General features: G+C 38.5%; 1 protein-coding gene across 1 annotated transcript in view; it reads left to right on the top strand.

The window, feature by feature from the left end:
* The window catches only part of LOC126353930 (cationic amino acid transporter 3-like), a 122,105-nt gene that overhangs the window by 55,325 nt on the left and 49,148 nt on the right, over nucleotides 1-17,632 (top strand). Inside the window, exons 8-9 of the mRNA XM_050003191.1 lie at nucleotides 34-131; nucleotides 1,004-1,143. Coding sequence (XP_049859148.1) covers nucleotides 34-131; nucleotides 1,004-1,143 — 238 coding nt within the window. The remainder of the gene's footprint in view (nucleotides 1-33; nucleotides 132-1,003; nucleotides 1,144-17,632) is intronic.

Here is a 17,632-nt window from a genome sequence, read left to right on the forward strand (position 1 = left end):
ATAGTGAATAAAATGTAAGATTTTCTGTTTTAGGATACAAGTGCCCCACTATCATATGCATTTCAAGAGGTTGGTTGGGACTGGGCAGCATGGATCGTAAGTGTGGGAGCAATATTTGGTCTTGGAGCAAGGTATGCAATAAAAATCTGCATTGCATTTTTCTCCTCCTTGCAGTTATTATCATTAGATTACTTCAGTTTTAAAAGAAAAAGTAACTGCTTTTTATAGACTTTTTACACTTCACACATTGATAACTATATTTTAATGGAGTGAAATATAAAATGTTGCTGCTTACATTTAGATGGTGATAAAACAATTTGTTGCTTGCATCTAAGTTGTATTGCTGCTCAAAAATGACATTGGTTTTTAAATAGGCATTAGAAATCATTCAAAAAAATTATAATTGCAACTAGAGAGAGACAGATTATGAAATGCTGTCCAGGGGTATGGTGGAGACAAAGATGTTTTCAAAAGAAATTTTAGCCACTGGAATGAAGAAATGAATGTTGGTGTTTTACATTGAATTGACAGTGAGAACATTAGAGACACACCATAAACTCAAGTAGTACCATGATGGGGAGGAAAGTTATCCACTTCCTTTCTTCCCCCACCCCTTCATCTTCTGAAGCCACGCAATTGATTTAGGGACACCACAGGAAAACGAAATCATGATACCCAAACTGGGATTATAAGCCTCATGAATACCAGTCCAGTGTGCTAATAATTGTCTCATGTCACTTGGTCACTGAGATTGAAGATATCATGAGAACCAACAAAATCTAAGTAATCCGAAATAGATGTATCATGAAACGAATTTGCAGTTCCAGACTTTACATACATTAATTCATTAGAGAGTAGCAATACAGCTTAAAAATAGACAAATCTGTTAATTTTTTCCCTACTTACAACTGGCCATTTAAAAAAAATTAAATTGCTAAAACTGTAAATGAGACAGAGTGCACTTTAAGAAAATGATTTAGATTGTTGATCACATCTGTTTCAGCTTCCTTGGAGCAATGTTTCCACTTCCACGGATAATCTATGCTATGTCTGAAGACCGTTTGCTATTTCCATTCTTGGGAAAGGTACATCACAGATTTAAAACTCCTTTCATTGGAACCATTTGTGCTGGGATTATCACTGGTATGACAACTGCAATTTCAACTCTGATTCAACTTCTTTTCATGTTGCCTGTATCATAAGTGTATGTAAACAGCAATAGTTCACTCTGCAGGCTTAACATGTGTGCCCTTTGAACATATCTGTAGTAACTTAAACCACTACATCCAGTTGTCTGATGTCATCAGTTCTAGAATATCATCATTGTGATGTTCTTGGATTAAAACTGCTGAAAGAGAGTGATTATTAACAAAACATACCAAGTTTTATATTTATTAGTACAAAAAGAAAATGGCCATTTACCAAAGTTGTTAAATTCACAACAGAGATAAGCCAGCAAGGAAGTGCAGCTCTCACTTCTACCAGCAGATACCCAGCTGGTTCACAGCAAATAGTTCAAATCTCTGTCTAATATTATGTAATTTGAAACAACTAAAAGTGGCCTACTGGTACCAGAAGTAGAAATTAATAGCTAAACACTAAATCAAACACTGTGTGTAAAATTACATGGGATCTGACTGCAAACAAATTAAAAAGGAGTCGACACACAGATAAACTAATCAACACCCACAGTTTGACACGTTTTCCACTTAGAAGATATCACACTGTGTTCATCTAAGGGCAGGGGTGTTGAATTATTTCATATATCTTCACTACTATTTTTTTCTGGGACAATGCATCTAAAGTAAATAAACTATTTACTTAGTTGCAGTAAACAGTATGGATATTCTGTTAAGTTGATAACCATGAATCTTTCAGAGGTCTCTTTAAAGAGTCTAGTATTCGTAGTCTCATTTCTCTGTAGTTTTACCAGCTGTTAGCATTTGTTGCTGATAATAAAACATTAGTGAGTTGAAGCATGAGTTCCATAATACAAAATGCAAAAAATTTCTCAAATAGAGTAGCAGAGTGGGGTTATGTAATATGTGAAATGATCTGTAATAAACATATCGTTTATCATAAAGAAAGAGAGTGGAAATCCTGACAAGAAAATCAAAAACCTATCTCACTATAAATGCTTACAAATTATCTGATTACCTAATTCAAGGATTGAAAATTCCTTCTAGCAGCATAGTAATTCATTCATTCATTTTCCCATTGTGTTTTATAAATCCCATAATGGTGAAAGCATCTATGGATGTGGAATGAGGCAAGATATATATTTACAGGCAGAAGCACTCACTGTTGGTTACTTTGGTAAAGTACACAAACCACAAGTTATGACTAACATTAATCTACTCAAACTCATAATTTTGATAATTACTTTGAGATTACTTTGTATGTGAGGACAGAAACAGCTTCTTTGAAAACAACCACTTCTCCTCCTCCTTTACTACTCAGCTGATACTTCAAACAAAGCATTTATGTAACTCTAAACAAACCTCTGTCAGTCGGAAAAGTCAGGATCTGTGTAATAGAAATATTAAAAAATGGAAAATCCAGAATGGGAAATGATAGAATTATGATAAGAATATATTGCTACTCTTCATGCAGAGGAGACATTGAGTTTCAGACTGGCACAACAAGAAGACAGTTCTACATTTGAGCTTTCAGCTTAAAGGCCTTCTTCTAAAGTAGAAAACTGACACAACATTAACACAAGCACAGCTCACACACACACTGTCACTAATACAAATATTATATCAATGAAAATAACCAATTTTGAAAATGTTTGCCAGTCTTTTTGTTGTGCCTAACTGTGACTCAGCATCTTTGCTAAGTAGTGAGTAGCAACTATCCTTCTCATAATATTGTTAAATATTAGAGATAGTACATGCAATTTATATTCCTGAATCCAAGAGTTATAAATTGTGGGAGTGACCAGCAAGGTATTCTTCTATTTCATTTTGCTGCTGAATGTAAGGGGTTTTCCACTTTCCTGGCTGATATCATCTGGCAACTTGTTACAGACTTTTGCACCAGAACATAAAATTCCGTTCTGAACCCTAGAGAAGGAAGTACAGGCTATGCAGAAATTATTTCTACTTCTAGTATTGTAACTGCATCCTAAATTAAGTATTGTTGGCAGGTAATGTTTGACTTGGAATGGATGGTTTCAACAATCAGTTGAAATCAATTTGCAAAAATGAATAAATAAAACATAGTTTTGTGACTGGTTGCTGCATATTTGATAATTTTATGGTTTACAGTCGCTGTACGACTTGGGAACTACATGGAGCCCACCATTCATACACAATATCTTGTTGCAGAGCATGTTCTATATGACAGTCATGACCCTGGGTACTGTTTCCCCAGATGTGCCATCTTGATTTTTGCTTCAGATTCTAACATCTCAGATCTTGGCAGCTGGAAACTGGCATCACAATATATCCTCAGTTCTCACCACCCACCTGATTTTAATTTATATTAATTTCTTTGGTCTCAGCATCTCTTCTCGGTAACTATTCCCTTCTTCACTCCCTTTTAGTTTTCCATATCTTTTGTTTTTCATAGCTTTTAGTTTCTAAACTGCCTATTTTTCCTTGCCCCCAACATTTACCACATACAATACACTTGTCTTTCCACTCTTATTAACTCTTGCATGATGTTTTGTCAGTAATATCTGTCTTCCTTATTACCACATCTTCTACCGCTAAGTTTGTAGGTTTTCAAATCTCATCCAGCGCAGTCTCCATCAATCAGTCTTTCCTTCTCATCCTGCTCAGTAAGTCTCCACTGACCCAGGCTTCTGGGTAACTTTTCCAAACTCTCCCCATTTCCTAAATGTTGACAATTATTTTTCTTTATCCCTCTTCCTTCCGCTTCAATCCTTCTGCCAGAAGAAGGAGCCACTAGCTTTGAAAACTTCAAAATTTCCATAACATTTATATATGTGTGTTCTCCTGCACCACTTAGTGAGTAGATTTTTATTGATCCAGCTATAAAACAACTGTTGAGATACAACCTGAGAGAATGAAGAAATTGTGATGGACTCAAAATGAGGAGGGCTCATCAATAACTTTTGAAGATGCAACAAGCAGATAGCCTAATTCATGGAAGGGAAGATGATGATAATGATGAACTGCAGCTGCTCATTGTATATACAGCTTACAAGTTCTTTACTAATGCCAAACTTTTATTCACTCTGCCAAGGAAATGATTCTCGTGAATTTCTTGCAAGGAATAATACCTTTTGGGATGTGCACAAAGCATGGCATTGTGGCTTTTGTTATAGCATAAACACCAGTGCTAGCTCAGGGTGTGAGATCCTGGTTATCATAGGTGCTCATCATAATTTTAAATCTTCCTGAGGCATAGGAAATGAAGAAAGGAAGATTAAGGATCTTTGCCTGATTGACAGTATGATCATTGAAATCAGAGCATAAGATTAAATTTCACAAGAATGGGAAAAGGATTTGAGCTGTATTCCTTTCAAAGGAATCGCCCCTGCATTTCCACCAAGCTAATTAGGGAAATTACTGAAAAAATAAATCTTTATGGTTGCCTGAGAATTTAATCACTGTTCCCTCTGAATGGGAGAGCACTGTACTACGTTGCTCATATAAGATATGGGAGACTTGATACTTCTGGAAATGTTTTCGACATGATATTTTATGAACTTTTAGATAAACACTAGACCAATATTGCTATATTCACATGTGAATAAAGGTAACTAGTATTTTTAAGTAAAGTGCTAGCCTCATTGGTTTAGGCTCTGTCGAGAATGAACTTTGTATAGAAAATCATATAGTGATTATTGGGGGAGATGGAGGGGTGCCAGGAACAGTTCAGACCAAAAACTCAGCTACACAATTGAGAAAACACCAACTACATTTCTGGATACGCTCCTCGCACTAATGTGAAAACGTGACAAATCAAGTACTGTTTGAGATTTTCTGTCAAACATGTAAGTACATATTTCAGAAAAGTCATACAAACATATCATCATTTGACCATTGGACAGACTCCCATATGGATGACGTAGCAGTAAGCATCCCTGGCATAGAGAAACAACTGAAAGATTTGAAAACAAATAAATCACCAGGCCTGGATGGAATCCCTGTCCAATTTTACAAAGAGTACTCTACAACATCGGCCCCTTATCTAGCCTGCATTTATCATAAATCTCTCACCCAGCACAAAGTCCCAAGTGACTGGGAAAAATTGCAGGTAACACCAGTATATAAGAAGGTTAAAAGAACAGACCCAAACAATTACAGGCCAATATCCCTAACTTCAGTTTGCTACAGAATCTCTGAACATATTCTCAGTTCAAAAATAATAAACTTTCTTGAGACTGAGAAGCTTTTGTCCATGAATCAGCATGGTTTTAGAAAGCATTTCTCATGCAAAACTCAGCTTGCCCTTTTCTCACTTGATATACTGTGAACAACGGATGAAGATATCATTTTTCTAGATTTCTGGAAACATTTGACACAGTGCCCTATTGCAGTCTGTAATGAAGGAACGAGCATATGGAATAAGTTCATGGCTATGTGTGTGGCTCAAAGAATTCTTAAATAAACTGGTGTCCAAAATGAAGCAACAAATGGAAATATAGCAAGATTACATTGATTTTGCCACAAAACATTATAAACGGGTGATAGTAAAGTAGGAACAGTGTATAGACTGCAGAGCATAAACAACTGCAACAAGAATAATGATAGACAAAGGTGGTCTTCATTCATTCCAACTTAACAGGTTTGCACACACATTCTGAAACTGGTCAATGTGTTCCGTATGGGATGTGGCTGCATCTGGAAACAATATAGGCCTGACAATGACAGGGCGTGTTGTGAATGATGTCATCAATCTCATGTTAAGGCAATGAAGCCCATTCTTCTTGTAGAGCTGCTCACAAGTCTTGGGGAGTGGTTTATGGAAGCTGATGGGTGTAACCAACTCCTTACTACATCCCAGACATGTTCTATGGGATTTAAATTGGGAGAGCGAGCAGGCTATGCCAGACATGCAATATCTTCCATTTCTAAGAAAAGATCAATCACCTGTGGTCTATTAGGTTGAGCATTATCATCCTTGAATACAAAGTCCAAGCCCACAGGACCTTGCAACAACTGTACATGAGGTCCCAAGATCTCATCATGATACCTGACAGCAGTTAAACCTTACCGATTCACCTATACAATTTCACAGAGAGGTGATAGAGTGGTTAACATAATCCCTGCCCACAGCATTAAGGATCCACCCTGATATTGGTCTCTTTCCACACTGTTTGGGTCCAAAAATCATTTTCCATGTGCCCTCCAGACGCTAATCCGCTGAGAGTCACTCTCCAGACCAAATCATGACTCATGGTAAAAAGAACAGGCCAGCTCTGTTCAATCGTCCAGGTGGCATGTTGATGACTCTACTCTAGACATTCCCTTCTGTGAAGACACGTCAGAGGTAAACATACAGCGGGTTTGCAACTATAAAGGCCATCCTACTTAAGACTTCTGTACACCGTTTGCCTCAATACAACACGTCCAGTGGGTGCTGTGATGTCAGGTGCGAGTCGCCATGCAGTACCAAGGCATTACCATTGTGCCCTTACAGCCAAATAATAGTCCTCTCTTTCTGATATCACATGTGGTCAGCCCTGCAATAGTCTTTGGGATACAGTTCTGTTCTCTATAAACTGTCACAACATCCAAGAAACAACAGAACAATCCACAGTAAGCTACGGGGCAACATCAGTTTGCAGCTGTTGTGCTTCCATTCTTTCTGAGGCCCTCCATAGCAGAGTGTCCAATAGGTTTCTTCTCTGTGCTGTACTGCACCATCTGTGACTGTGCACACAGTAATTGTGGTTATGGTACTACCCAGCAAACACTACCCTGTTTGATAGATGCTCTGGCATCATTGTTGACGTGGTTGTCTGTTGACTGGATTGCCATCTTCTGTGCAGAACACGATCATTTGGATATCTGTTGGCAGTTTGTATGACTATATCATGAATTAGACATAGGATGGGGAAATAGTACTTTGTTGCTTTAATTTTGGACACCAGTGTAATAGAACCCAGTATGTTGCCCTCAACGGTGAATGTTCGTCAGAGACAAGGGTGTCGTCAGGAGTTGTCCAGGGAAGTGTGATAGAACCACTGTTGTTCTCTATATACATACATGGTTTGGCAGACAGGGTGGGCAGCAATCTGCAGTTGTTTGCTGATAATGCTGTGGTGTACTGTAAGGTGTCAAAGTTGAATGACTATAGGAAGATACAAGGTGACTTCAACAAAATTACCAGTTTGTGTGAGGAATGGTGGCTATCTCTAAATGTGGAAAAATGTCAGTTAATGTGGATGAGTAGGAAGATCAAACTTGTAACATTTGGATACAGTATACTAGTGTCCTGCTTGACACAGTCAAGTCATTTAAATATCTTGGCATAATGTCACAAAGCGATATGAAATGGAACGAGCATTTGAGAACTGTGGTAGGGAAGGCAAATTGTCAATTTTAGGAAAGAGTGGTTTACCTGTAAAGGAGACTGCATATAGGATGCTGGTGCGATATATTCTTGAGTACTGCTTAAGTGTTTTGGATCTGTACCAGGTTGGACTGAATGAAGACATCGAAGCAATTCAGAGGCGGTTTGCTCGATTTGGTACCGGTAGGTTTGAGCAAGACGTAAATGTTACACAGATGCTTTGGGAACTCAAATGGGAATCCCTGGAGGGAAGGCAATTTTTTTTTTTTTTTTTTTTTTGAAATGCTATTGAGAAAATATAGAGAAGCAACATTTGAAGAACAGATGGTTACAAGATGATTGTGGGTGAGCTCCCCATATTATTCACACAACACTTTTTCAAATAATGAAGGCTTTTCCCTTAAAGATGTATTACTCCATAACATTACTCCATATGGCATTACTGGTCCCCTCCACCCCTAAGAACCAGCTACAAAGGAGCACACCTCTTCATCATCCAATACTGCCCCAGACTGGAACAGCTGAACCACATCCTTCATCAGGGCTTTGATTATTTATATCATCAAACCCTAAAATGAAGGGCATCCTACCCAAATACTTTCCCACCCCTCCTAAAGTGGTGTTCTGTCACCCACATAACCTCCATAACATCTTAGTCCATCACTGTGCCACTTTCAATCCCAATTCCTTGCCATAGGGGTCATATCCCTGTGGAGGACCCAGGTTCAAGACCTGCCCAATCCACCCACACAGCATTTGCTATTTAATAATAATATTTATTCAACATCGAATAATCAAATACAATCCCTAGAAATAATACAGTTTCAGGACATCATATAGATTATTTAGTCCTGTCACAGGCTTGTACTACTTCATCAGATTTCAGGCCACCTGCAAAAGCAGCTATGCTGTATACCAGCTCTGCTGCAGTCATTGCACATCTTTTTATATTGGTATGACTACTAACTAGCTGTCCACCAGAGTGAGTGGCAACCTCCAAACTATGGGCAATAGCCCATTTGGACCATCCCTCCACCACCAGATTTTCTGAACTATGCAGATGGGAGCTATCTTACAGCACATTCTCTGCTCCTAGAATTATCCCAGCCTCAACCTATGGTAAACTATTGTCTCCATACCCTCCACAATTTTCAACTCCACTGTCCTATCATCTCCCCCCAGTTCACATCCTCTGACCCTCATCGTGTCCAGCTCTCTACCAGGCAGTACTGACTTCTCTCTACCCACCAGTGCCCTGCTATCCCTCCCCTTTCCCCACTCCAGTATGGATTGCTGCTTCAACTTGACACAGTTGTAGTTAGACTGGAGCAACTGGAGACAGCAGTCATGTGTGGGTGAGGTGTATTACTTTTATGAATGTGTGTGCATTTTTCTTTCTGAAAAAAATCTTTGGCGGAAAGCTCATGTGTAACAGTCTGTCCATTGTACCAGTCTGTAAATCATTATGTCATTTTTACTGTGAGTAGTGGTCTATTTTTTCCATAATACTGCTGTGTTCTTAAAATGGAGAGGGAGACCATTTGCAGAAAACCAGTTAATAGCACATTAACTGGTTTTGTTTACCGTTTCTTCTGCTGCTGTACATATGCTTTGATTGAGTACAATACTACTGTCATCTGCAAAAAGAAGTAATTTTGCTTGTTGTATGTTAGCTGGAAGATCATTTACATATACAAGGAACAATGGTGGAGCTAAGACTGAGCCTTGGGGAGCTCCAGTCATGGTGTCTCTCCAGTCAAAGAAATCTCTCCTGATTACATCAGTAGCATTACTAAGTGCAAACTTCTGTGTTCTTTTGGTTAGATATGAATCCATCACTTGGCTGTACCATTACTCTATAAAACCACAGTTTATCTAGGAGGGTATTGTGGTTTACACAGTCAGATGCCTTACATAGGTCAGAGAAGATAGAAACTGGTGTTATTTTGTTGTTTAATGCTTGTAAAATTTATTGAGTGAATGTGTAAATGGCATTCTCAGTAGAGCAACTCTTCTGACATGAAAACGGTGATTCACTGAGGATATCATTGTAGTTCAGATGGGACACTATTCTAGACTACATCACCTACTCAAAACCTATGGAAATGATGTCAGTAGCGAAACAGGCTGGTAGTTATTAATGTCCGTCCTATCAGCTTTAATATGGAGGGGTTTAAGAATGACACATTTCAGTCTCTCTGGGAAAATGCCATGAGTAAATGATGCATTATGTGTTTCAGAAAAGACAGAGCTTATATTACATGGAAACAGATCTTTAGTACTCTGTGGGAAACACCATCACATTCACATGAACTTTTATTTTTGAAGGAATATATATAGTTTCCTTTTTGTGTGTGTGTGTGTGGGGGGGGGGGGGGGGGGGGGAGGGGTGTGTGTGTGTGGTGGGGGGGGTTAGAAGTTGGTGATACATTCATACGGTTGAATTTCATCAGCATTGCATTTTCAGTATGCTGGTGTGCTTTTCTCTTGATCTGTGTGTCCCTATATTTTCCACTATATCAAAGGAATGATTATTAAATTAATTTGCTACCTGTGGATCATTATTTATAGCCTTTCCATTTCAGTCAATACTTATGTTATCCTGTTATTTGGCCTGTTATCCTGTCTCTAGTTACACTACATTTCATATACTCTAAGACTGTTGTCAAAATTATTGATTTCTGACATAATGTGCATGTTCCTTGATTTTTAATAGCTTTTCTTAGTAATTTTGTAGTGTGCAACTAGTGCAGGATTTGTACTTGTTCCTGCAAACAGACACAATTCTCTTTTTCTTTCACAAGATACTTTCATTCCTCTTGTTCTCCAAGGATTTTGACACAGCCATTTAAATGTCAGCTTATGTGGAAAGCGATGTTCAAATAATGATATGAATTTATCATGGAATAGATCAAATTTTGTGTCAGCATTTGGTTCATTATAAATTTGATCTGAGGTCATATCTTATATAAATCATTCTTAAGAACATTTGTTCTGGGCCCATTAATTATTATAACTGATTTCCACTGAGGAGTATCTATATCATTACAGACTATTAACTACTGGCTGCTACCTGACAGAGGCTTACTAAGGAATCCAAACTTCTGACAAGCAGTTCAAAATTTCCCACTGGGTATCTATATACAGCTACAATTAAAAGTGAACTATTGTTCAATTTTAATTCACGAGCACACAATTCTGTGTGTTGATCACTACAAAATACAGGGTGATTCAAAAAGAATACCACAACTTTAGCAATTTAAAACTCTGCAACGACAAAAGGCAGAGCTAAGCACTATCTGTCAGCGAATTAAGGGAGCTATAAAGTTTCATTTAGTTGTACATTTGTTTGCTTGAGGCGCTGTTGACTAGGCGTCAGCGTCAGTTGATGCTAAGATGGCGACCGCTCAACAGAAAGCTTTTTGTGTTATTGAGTACGGCAGAAGTGAATCGACGACAGTTGTTCAGCGTGAATTTCGAACGAAGTATGGTGTTAAACCTCCTGATAGGTGGTGTATTAAACATTGGTATAAACAGTTTACAGAGAATGGGTGTTTGTGCAAAGGGAAACGTTCTGGACGGCCAAGAACGAGTGATGAAAATGTAGCACACATCCAGCAAGCATTTGTTCGCAGCCCAGGAAAATCGACTCACAGAGCTAGCAGAGAGCTGCAAATTAAGCAATCAACTGTATGGAGAGTCCTACGAAAAAGGTTAGTTATGAAACCTTATCGTCTGAAATTGGTTCAAGCACTGTCTGCAGCTGATAACATTAAAAGAATCGATTTCTGTGATTTTATCCTTGCTCAAATGGAAACAGATGAATCTTTCGTTTCAGAGATTGTGTTTAGTGATGAAGCAACTTTCCACACTAACAGGAAAGTCAACCATCACAATGTCTGTATATGGGGCACTGAGAACCCGCAGGAAACAACTCAGTATGAACGTGACTCACCTAAGGTGAACGTTTTCTGTGCCATTTCAGCCAATCAAGTTTTTGGTCCCTTTTTCTTCGAAGGTGCTACTGTAACTGGACTACAGTATCTGGAGATGTTAGAGAATTGGCTGTTCCCTCAGCTCGAACAAGAAGCACAACAATTCACATTTCAGCAGGATGGAGCGCCACCACATTGGCACTTATCTGTCCGTAACTACCTGAACGTCAACTACCCGAGGCGATGGATGGGCCGCCAGGCAGCCCGTGACAGAGCACTTCATCACTGGCCTCCAAGAAGCCCTGATCTTACCCCCTGCGATTTTTTCTTATGGGGGTACGTTAAGGATATGGTGTTTTGGCCAACTCTCCCAGCCACCATTGATGATTTGAAACGAGAGATAACAGCAGCTATCTAAACTGTTACGCCTGATATGCTACAGAGAGTGTGGAACGAGTTGGAGTATCGGGTTGATATTGCTCGAGCGTCTAGAGGGGGCCATATTGAACATCTCTGAACTTGTTTTTGAGTGAAAAAAAACCTTTTTAAATACTCTTTGTAATGATGTATAACAGAAGGTTGTATTATGTGTCTTTCATTAAATACACATTTTTAAAGTTGTGGTATTCTTTTTGAATCACCCTGTATACTTATCTCAATGGGTATCTGTATACAGTTACTATTAAGAGTGAACTATTGTTCAATATTAATTCACAAGCACACAGTTCTGTGTGTTGATCACTACAAAATCTCAATGTTTCTGAACTTGTTTACTGTCTTAATAAGTGTAACAACTCCTCCTGTGTCCATATTAGTTCTACAAAAAAAATCTGATCGAGTGTAATCTTTTATATTTAACTTCTTTAGTCTTGTAGTTACATGGCGCTCAGATAGACACAGGATGTCAGTCTTTCTAGTGCTCTCTAAATATTCTAAATAGCCAAGAAGTTCTTCTACCTGATTATCAGTCCTCTAATTTTCTGGTGAAATAAACTAACCTTACTTTTCTGTACATTCTTAAGCATTTTGAATAACTCTTTTGTTGTTTTAAATTCTTTCATAATGGGGTGCCTAAAGGCTGACTCTAACATAAAAAAGGTATCATTCCTCTAATATTCTGATGAAATAAGCTAACCTTACGTTTCCATGTATTCTTAAGTATTTTTGCAACTCTTCTGTTATTTTAACTTATTTCTTAACAAAGTGCTTGAATGCTGGTGCTGTGTGATGGTGGCCCATTCATACATTTTCTGTAATGTCAGTCAACCTATCTTTCCCTCTCTTCCTCTCATGAAGACCATGTCTAGTATACCCTACCTACCAATTGTAGCAACAGCACTATAGTCACAGTTGCAACAACCAGCAGAAAAACGGCAGCTCAGGTAGCACAAAAGGTGACAACTGTGATGCATTTAGATTTTTTCTTCAGAACATAGCAAGCTTATTAAATAAGAAAGTGGATCATCATATATCAATGCAGGTAATTAAAAATCTAAAGGTACTTTTACAGATGGACTGTTCATAACAGAATATCGTCTGGAGGCCATAAAAATTGAACAAATATCCCTTGATGGGTAAAAGTTAATATTCCATTTTACAATACAAGTTAGGCCTAATGTAAGGGAACAGGGAGTGACTATATACACAAAAAAGGCAAATAAAGTCATTATCAATACACCTAAATTAAGCTGCATTGAACAGTTCTTCAAGTGCAGTACTTCATTAATAGATTTTGAAGCATGCTAGAGAACACTTCTGTCTACCTGCAAGCCATAAACAGGAAGTGTTTTAAACTTTGCCCTGTGTTCAGGGGTAGCATCTTTGACTGATAATAAAAATGTTCTAGGTCTCAGATCCAAATCAAGCCACTCCTTAAATTTTGAATTAGAATTATCAGCAGTGGTGGCTGAAGGCTTCCAGCATGAAGATTCACACTGCTTTTGCCAATGGCATTGTCAAAGAGGGTGGAGGTGTGGACAACCTCTTGCCTTTGGCATACCTCTAAAAGAAGGAAGAATCACCAATGATCAACAGCATGAGGATGCAGAATGCAGTGGAAAACACTGTGTTAAAGAGGCCTAATGTGTAATCACAAAACATGTGGCCTCTAATTTATTCATGGTGGGCCACTACACACCAGTCAGAAGATTGATAATAAAGAAACGAAATAGGGAGGTCAAATAAGACATTATTCTTTATATCAGTTTGGATCCACTGTATCATACATACAATTTTTGTAAAAAATAGTCAAAATTGCAATAACTTATTTATTTTTGATTCCAGTAACTAGTTTTTGTCTACAAGATGAAGGTGGTCTTGTGTATGGGAACTGGTTACCAGAATCAAAAATAAATAAATTATTGCCATTTAGATTGCTTTTTGTTAAATAAGACTTACTTGGTGTAACTGGGAAGGAAGTATTGCATGTGGAAATTCCAGTATTGATTTCATCTTGGATAGTGCTGATCAAGGGCAGGTAGAGTTGCTGATGTCTAGCTTTGGTCTGATCTGCACAATTACATTTTCAACAATGATGGAAGGACATAGTGCAACAACAACTGATAATTTATTTGTAAATCCAACTGTTTTGCATGAAATAGATGTGAGCCTAAAAATAAATGGTTTAGCTGTCCTTATTGGTCAAACAACAGCAATAATCCATCAACAAGGTTAAACCAAGAAAGGAAACACTCAGTTTCACAGAATTGTAAATGCTGATTCATTTACACTTTGAGAATTTGCCATTTATGTATTTGTTGCAGAAGAATGTAAAGGGTTGCTTCAAATAACTATTTACTTCTATCTCACAAATGCATTCATGCTACAAAGAGCAAACATAAGATGTTGTTGTTGTTGTTGTCTTCAGTCCTGAGACTGGTTTGATGCAGCTCTCCATGCTACTCTATCCTGTGCAAGCTGCTTCATCTCCCAGTACCTACTGCAACCTACATCCTTCTGAATCTGCTTAGTGTACTCATCTCTCGGTCTCCCTCTACGATTTTTACCCTCCACGCTGCCCTCCAATGCTAAATTTGTGATCCCTTGATGCCTCAAAACATGTCCTACCAACCGATTCCTTCTTCTAGTCAAGTTGTGCCACAAACTTCTCTTCTCCCCAATCCTATTCAATACCTCCTCATTAGTTACGTGATCTATCCACCTTATCTTCAGTATTCTTCTGTAGCACCACATTTCGAAGGCTTCTATTCTCTTCTTGTCCAAACTAGTTATCGTCCATGTTTCACTTCCATACATGGCTACACTCCAAACAAATACTTTCAGAAACGACTTCCTGATACATAAATCTATATTCGATGTTAACAAATTTCTCTTCTTCAGAAACGCTTTCCTTGCCATTGCCAGTTTACATTTTATATCCTCTCTACTTCGACCATCATCAGTTATTTTACTTCCTAAATAGCAAAACTCTTTTACTACTTTAAGTGTCTCATTTCCTAATCTAATTCCCTCAGCATCACCCGATTTAATTTGACTACATTCCATTATCCTCATTTTGCTTTTGTTAATGTTCATCTTATATCCTCCTTTCAAGACACTGTTCATTCCGTTCAACTGCTCTTCCAAGTCCTTTGCCGTCTCTGACAGAATTACAATGTCATCGGCGAACCTCAAAGTTTTTACTTTGTCTCCATGAATTTTAATACCTACTCCAAATTTTTCTTTTGTTTCCTTTACTGCTTGCTCAATATACAGATTGAATAACATCGGGGATAGCCTACAACCCTGTCTCACTCCTTTCCCAACCACTGCTTCCCTTTCATGCCCCTCGACTCTTATGACTGCCATCTGGTTTCTGTACAAATTATAAATAGCGTTTCGCTCCCTGTATTTTACCCTTGCCACCTTTAGAATTTGAAAAAGAGTATTCCAGTCAACATTGTCAAAAGCTTTCTCTAAGTCTACAAATGCTAGAAACGTAGGTTTGCCTTTTCTTAATCTTTCTTCTAAGATAAGTCGTAAGGTCAGTATTGCCTCACGTGTTCCAACATTTCGACGGAATCCAAACTGATCCTCCCCGAGGTCTGCATCTACCAGTTTTTCCATTCGTCTGTAAAGAATTCGCGTTAGTATTTTGCAGCCGTGGCTTATTAAACTGATAGTTCGGTAATTTTCACATCTGTCAACACCTGCTTTCTTTGGGATTGGAATTATTATATTCTTCTTGAAGTCTGAGGGTATTTTGCCTGTCTCATACATCTTGCTCACCAGCTGGTAGAGTTTTGTCAGGACTGGTTGTCCCAAGGCCGTCAGTAGTTCTAATGGAATGTTGTCTACTCCGGGGGCCTTGTTTCGACTCAGGTCTTTCAGTGCTCTGTCAAACTCTTCACGCAGTATCGTATCTCCCATTTCATCTTCATCTACATCCTCCTCCATTTCCATAATACTGATCTCAAGTACATCACCCTTGTATAGACCCTCTATATACTCCTTCCACCTTTCTGCTTTCCCTTCTTTGCTTAGAACTGGGTTTCCATCTGAGCTCTTGATGTTCATACAAGTGGTTCTCTTCTCTCCAAAGGTCTCTTTAATTTTCCTGTAGGCAGTATCTATCTTACCACTAGTGAGATAAGCTTCTACATCCTTACATTTGTCCTCTAGCCATCCCTGTTTAGCCATTTTGCACTTCCTGTCGATCTCATTTTTGAGACATTTGTATTCCTTTTCGCCTGCTTCATTTACTGCATTTTTATATTTTCTCCTTTCATCAATTAAATTCAATATTTCTTCTGTTACCCAAGGATTTCTAGCAGCCCTCGTCTTTGTACCTACTTTATCCTCTGCTGCCTTCACTACTACATCCCTCAGAGCTACCCATTCTTCTTCTACTGTATTTCTTTCCCCTATTCCTGTCAATTGTTCCCTTATGCTCTCCCTGAAACTCTGTACAACCTCTGGTTCTTTCAGTTTATCCAGGTCCCATCTCCTTAATTTCCCACATTTTTGCAGTTTCTTCAGTTTTAATCTACAGGTCATAACCAATAGATTGTGGTCAGAGTCCACATCTGCCCCTGGAAATGTCTTACAACTTAAAACCTGGTTCCTAAATCTCTGTCTTACCATTATATAATCTATCTCATACCTTTTAGTATAAGATACTGTGCCAAAATAGGCAAAGATTTCTTCTCGTTCTTCCTTTTTTTCCCCTGTTCCTTGGAACTGCCTGTCAGCTTGTCAGTTTCCTCATCAGATAACAAAGTCTCAATGTGCGTAAGAAGGTACCTCCTTCCATGCATGTTAATTTGAGCCTCTTGATAGAAACTGTTTTTTGTCTCCCACCTCTATCAATTTTGAAGATGTGGTGGGCTCCTTCTATCACTTTGTAAGGGTGAAATTAGTCAGGGAAAGTCACACATGGGACATGTTTTCTAAGTCCTTGAGCACTAATACTAACATTTGCCATATCTGGTGAGGCTGGTTGATTGCATGTTCCTCATTTGATTATTGAGTCATTGTACAAAATGTGTAAGAAACTGTGGTTCAGTTTTCTGTGTGGAGTCAGGCGAGATTAATTCCCTTGGAACCCACAATTGTTCACTGCAAACTAATTGTGCTGGAGAGCATTGAATATCCTCCTCTATTGCCTCATGTAATCCCAATAAGACTAGGGATAGTGCTTCTGCCCACTCTGATGGACTATGCATTAGCAACATCTTGAGTGTGTTTTGGAAGCACTCCACCATGTTGTTACTGGTGGGATGATAGCTTGTCAACACAGATAGTTCCAGCCAAATAATAACAGGAGCTTGTTGACAGCTGGCTCTCAAATTGCCGTTCACAATATGTATTATACTAATATCATGTGCTTGGCCGAACATGGAGATCCATGTTTGCACCAGTTCTTCTGCCACTGACTCTGCCAATATGTCAGTAGACATTGCGACTTCTGGCCACCTTTTAAAATGATTGATGATCATTAACAGATATTATTATCCCATAGAGCTCTACAATGGGCCAACAATGTCCACATGGGGATATGATAAACTGCCTGTAGGTATTGGAAATTGAGCAATCGGTGTGGACAAGTGCTTTCCAACCTTGTTTCACTGACATGTTAAGCACATGCTTGTCCACACCTGACAATCTCTTTGCATCTTGGCCTACACCACTCTGGCAGTGACCATCTTAGCTGTAGATTGCACTCCTGGGTGTTTTAGATTGTGTGATGCTTCAAAAAGTTGCCAGTA

The sequence above is a fragment of the Schistocerca gregaria genome, chromosome 3 (genome assembly GCF_023897955.1).
Source record: "Schistocerca gregaria isolate iqSchGreg1 chromosome 3, iqSchGreg1.2, whole genome shotgun sequence".
Taxonomy (NCBI): Eukaryota; Metazoa; Arthropoda; class Insecta; order Orthoptera; family Acrididae; genus Schistocerca; species Schistocerca gregaria.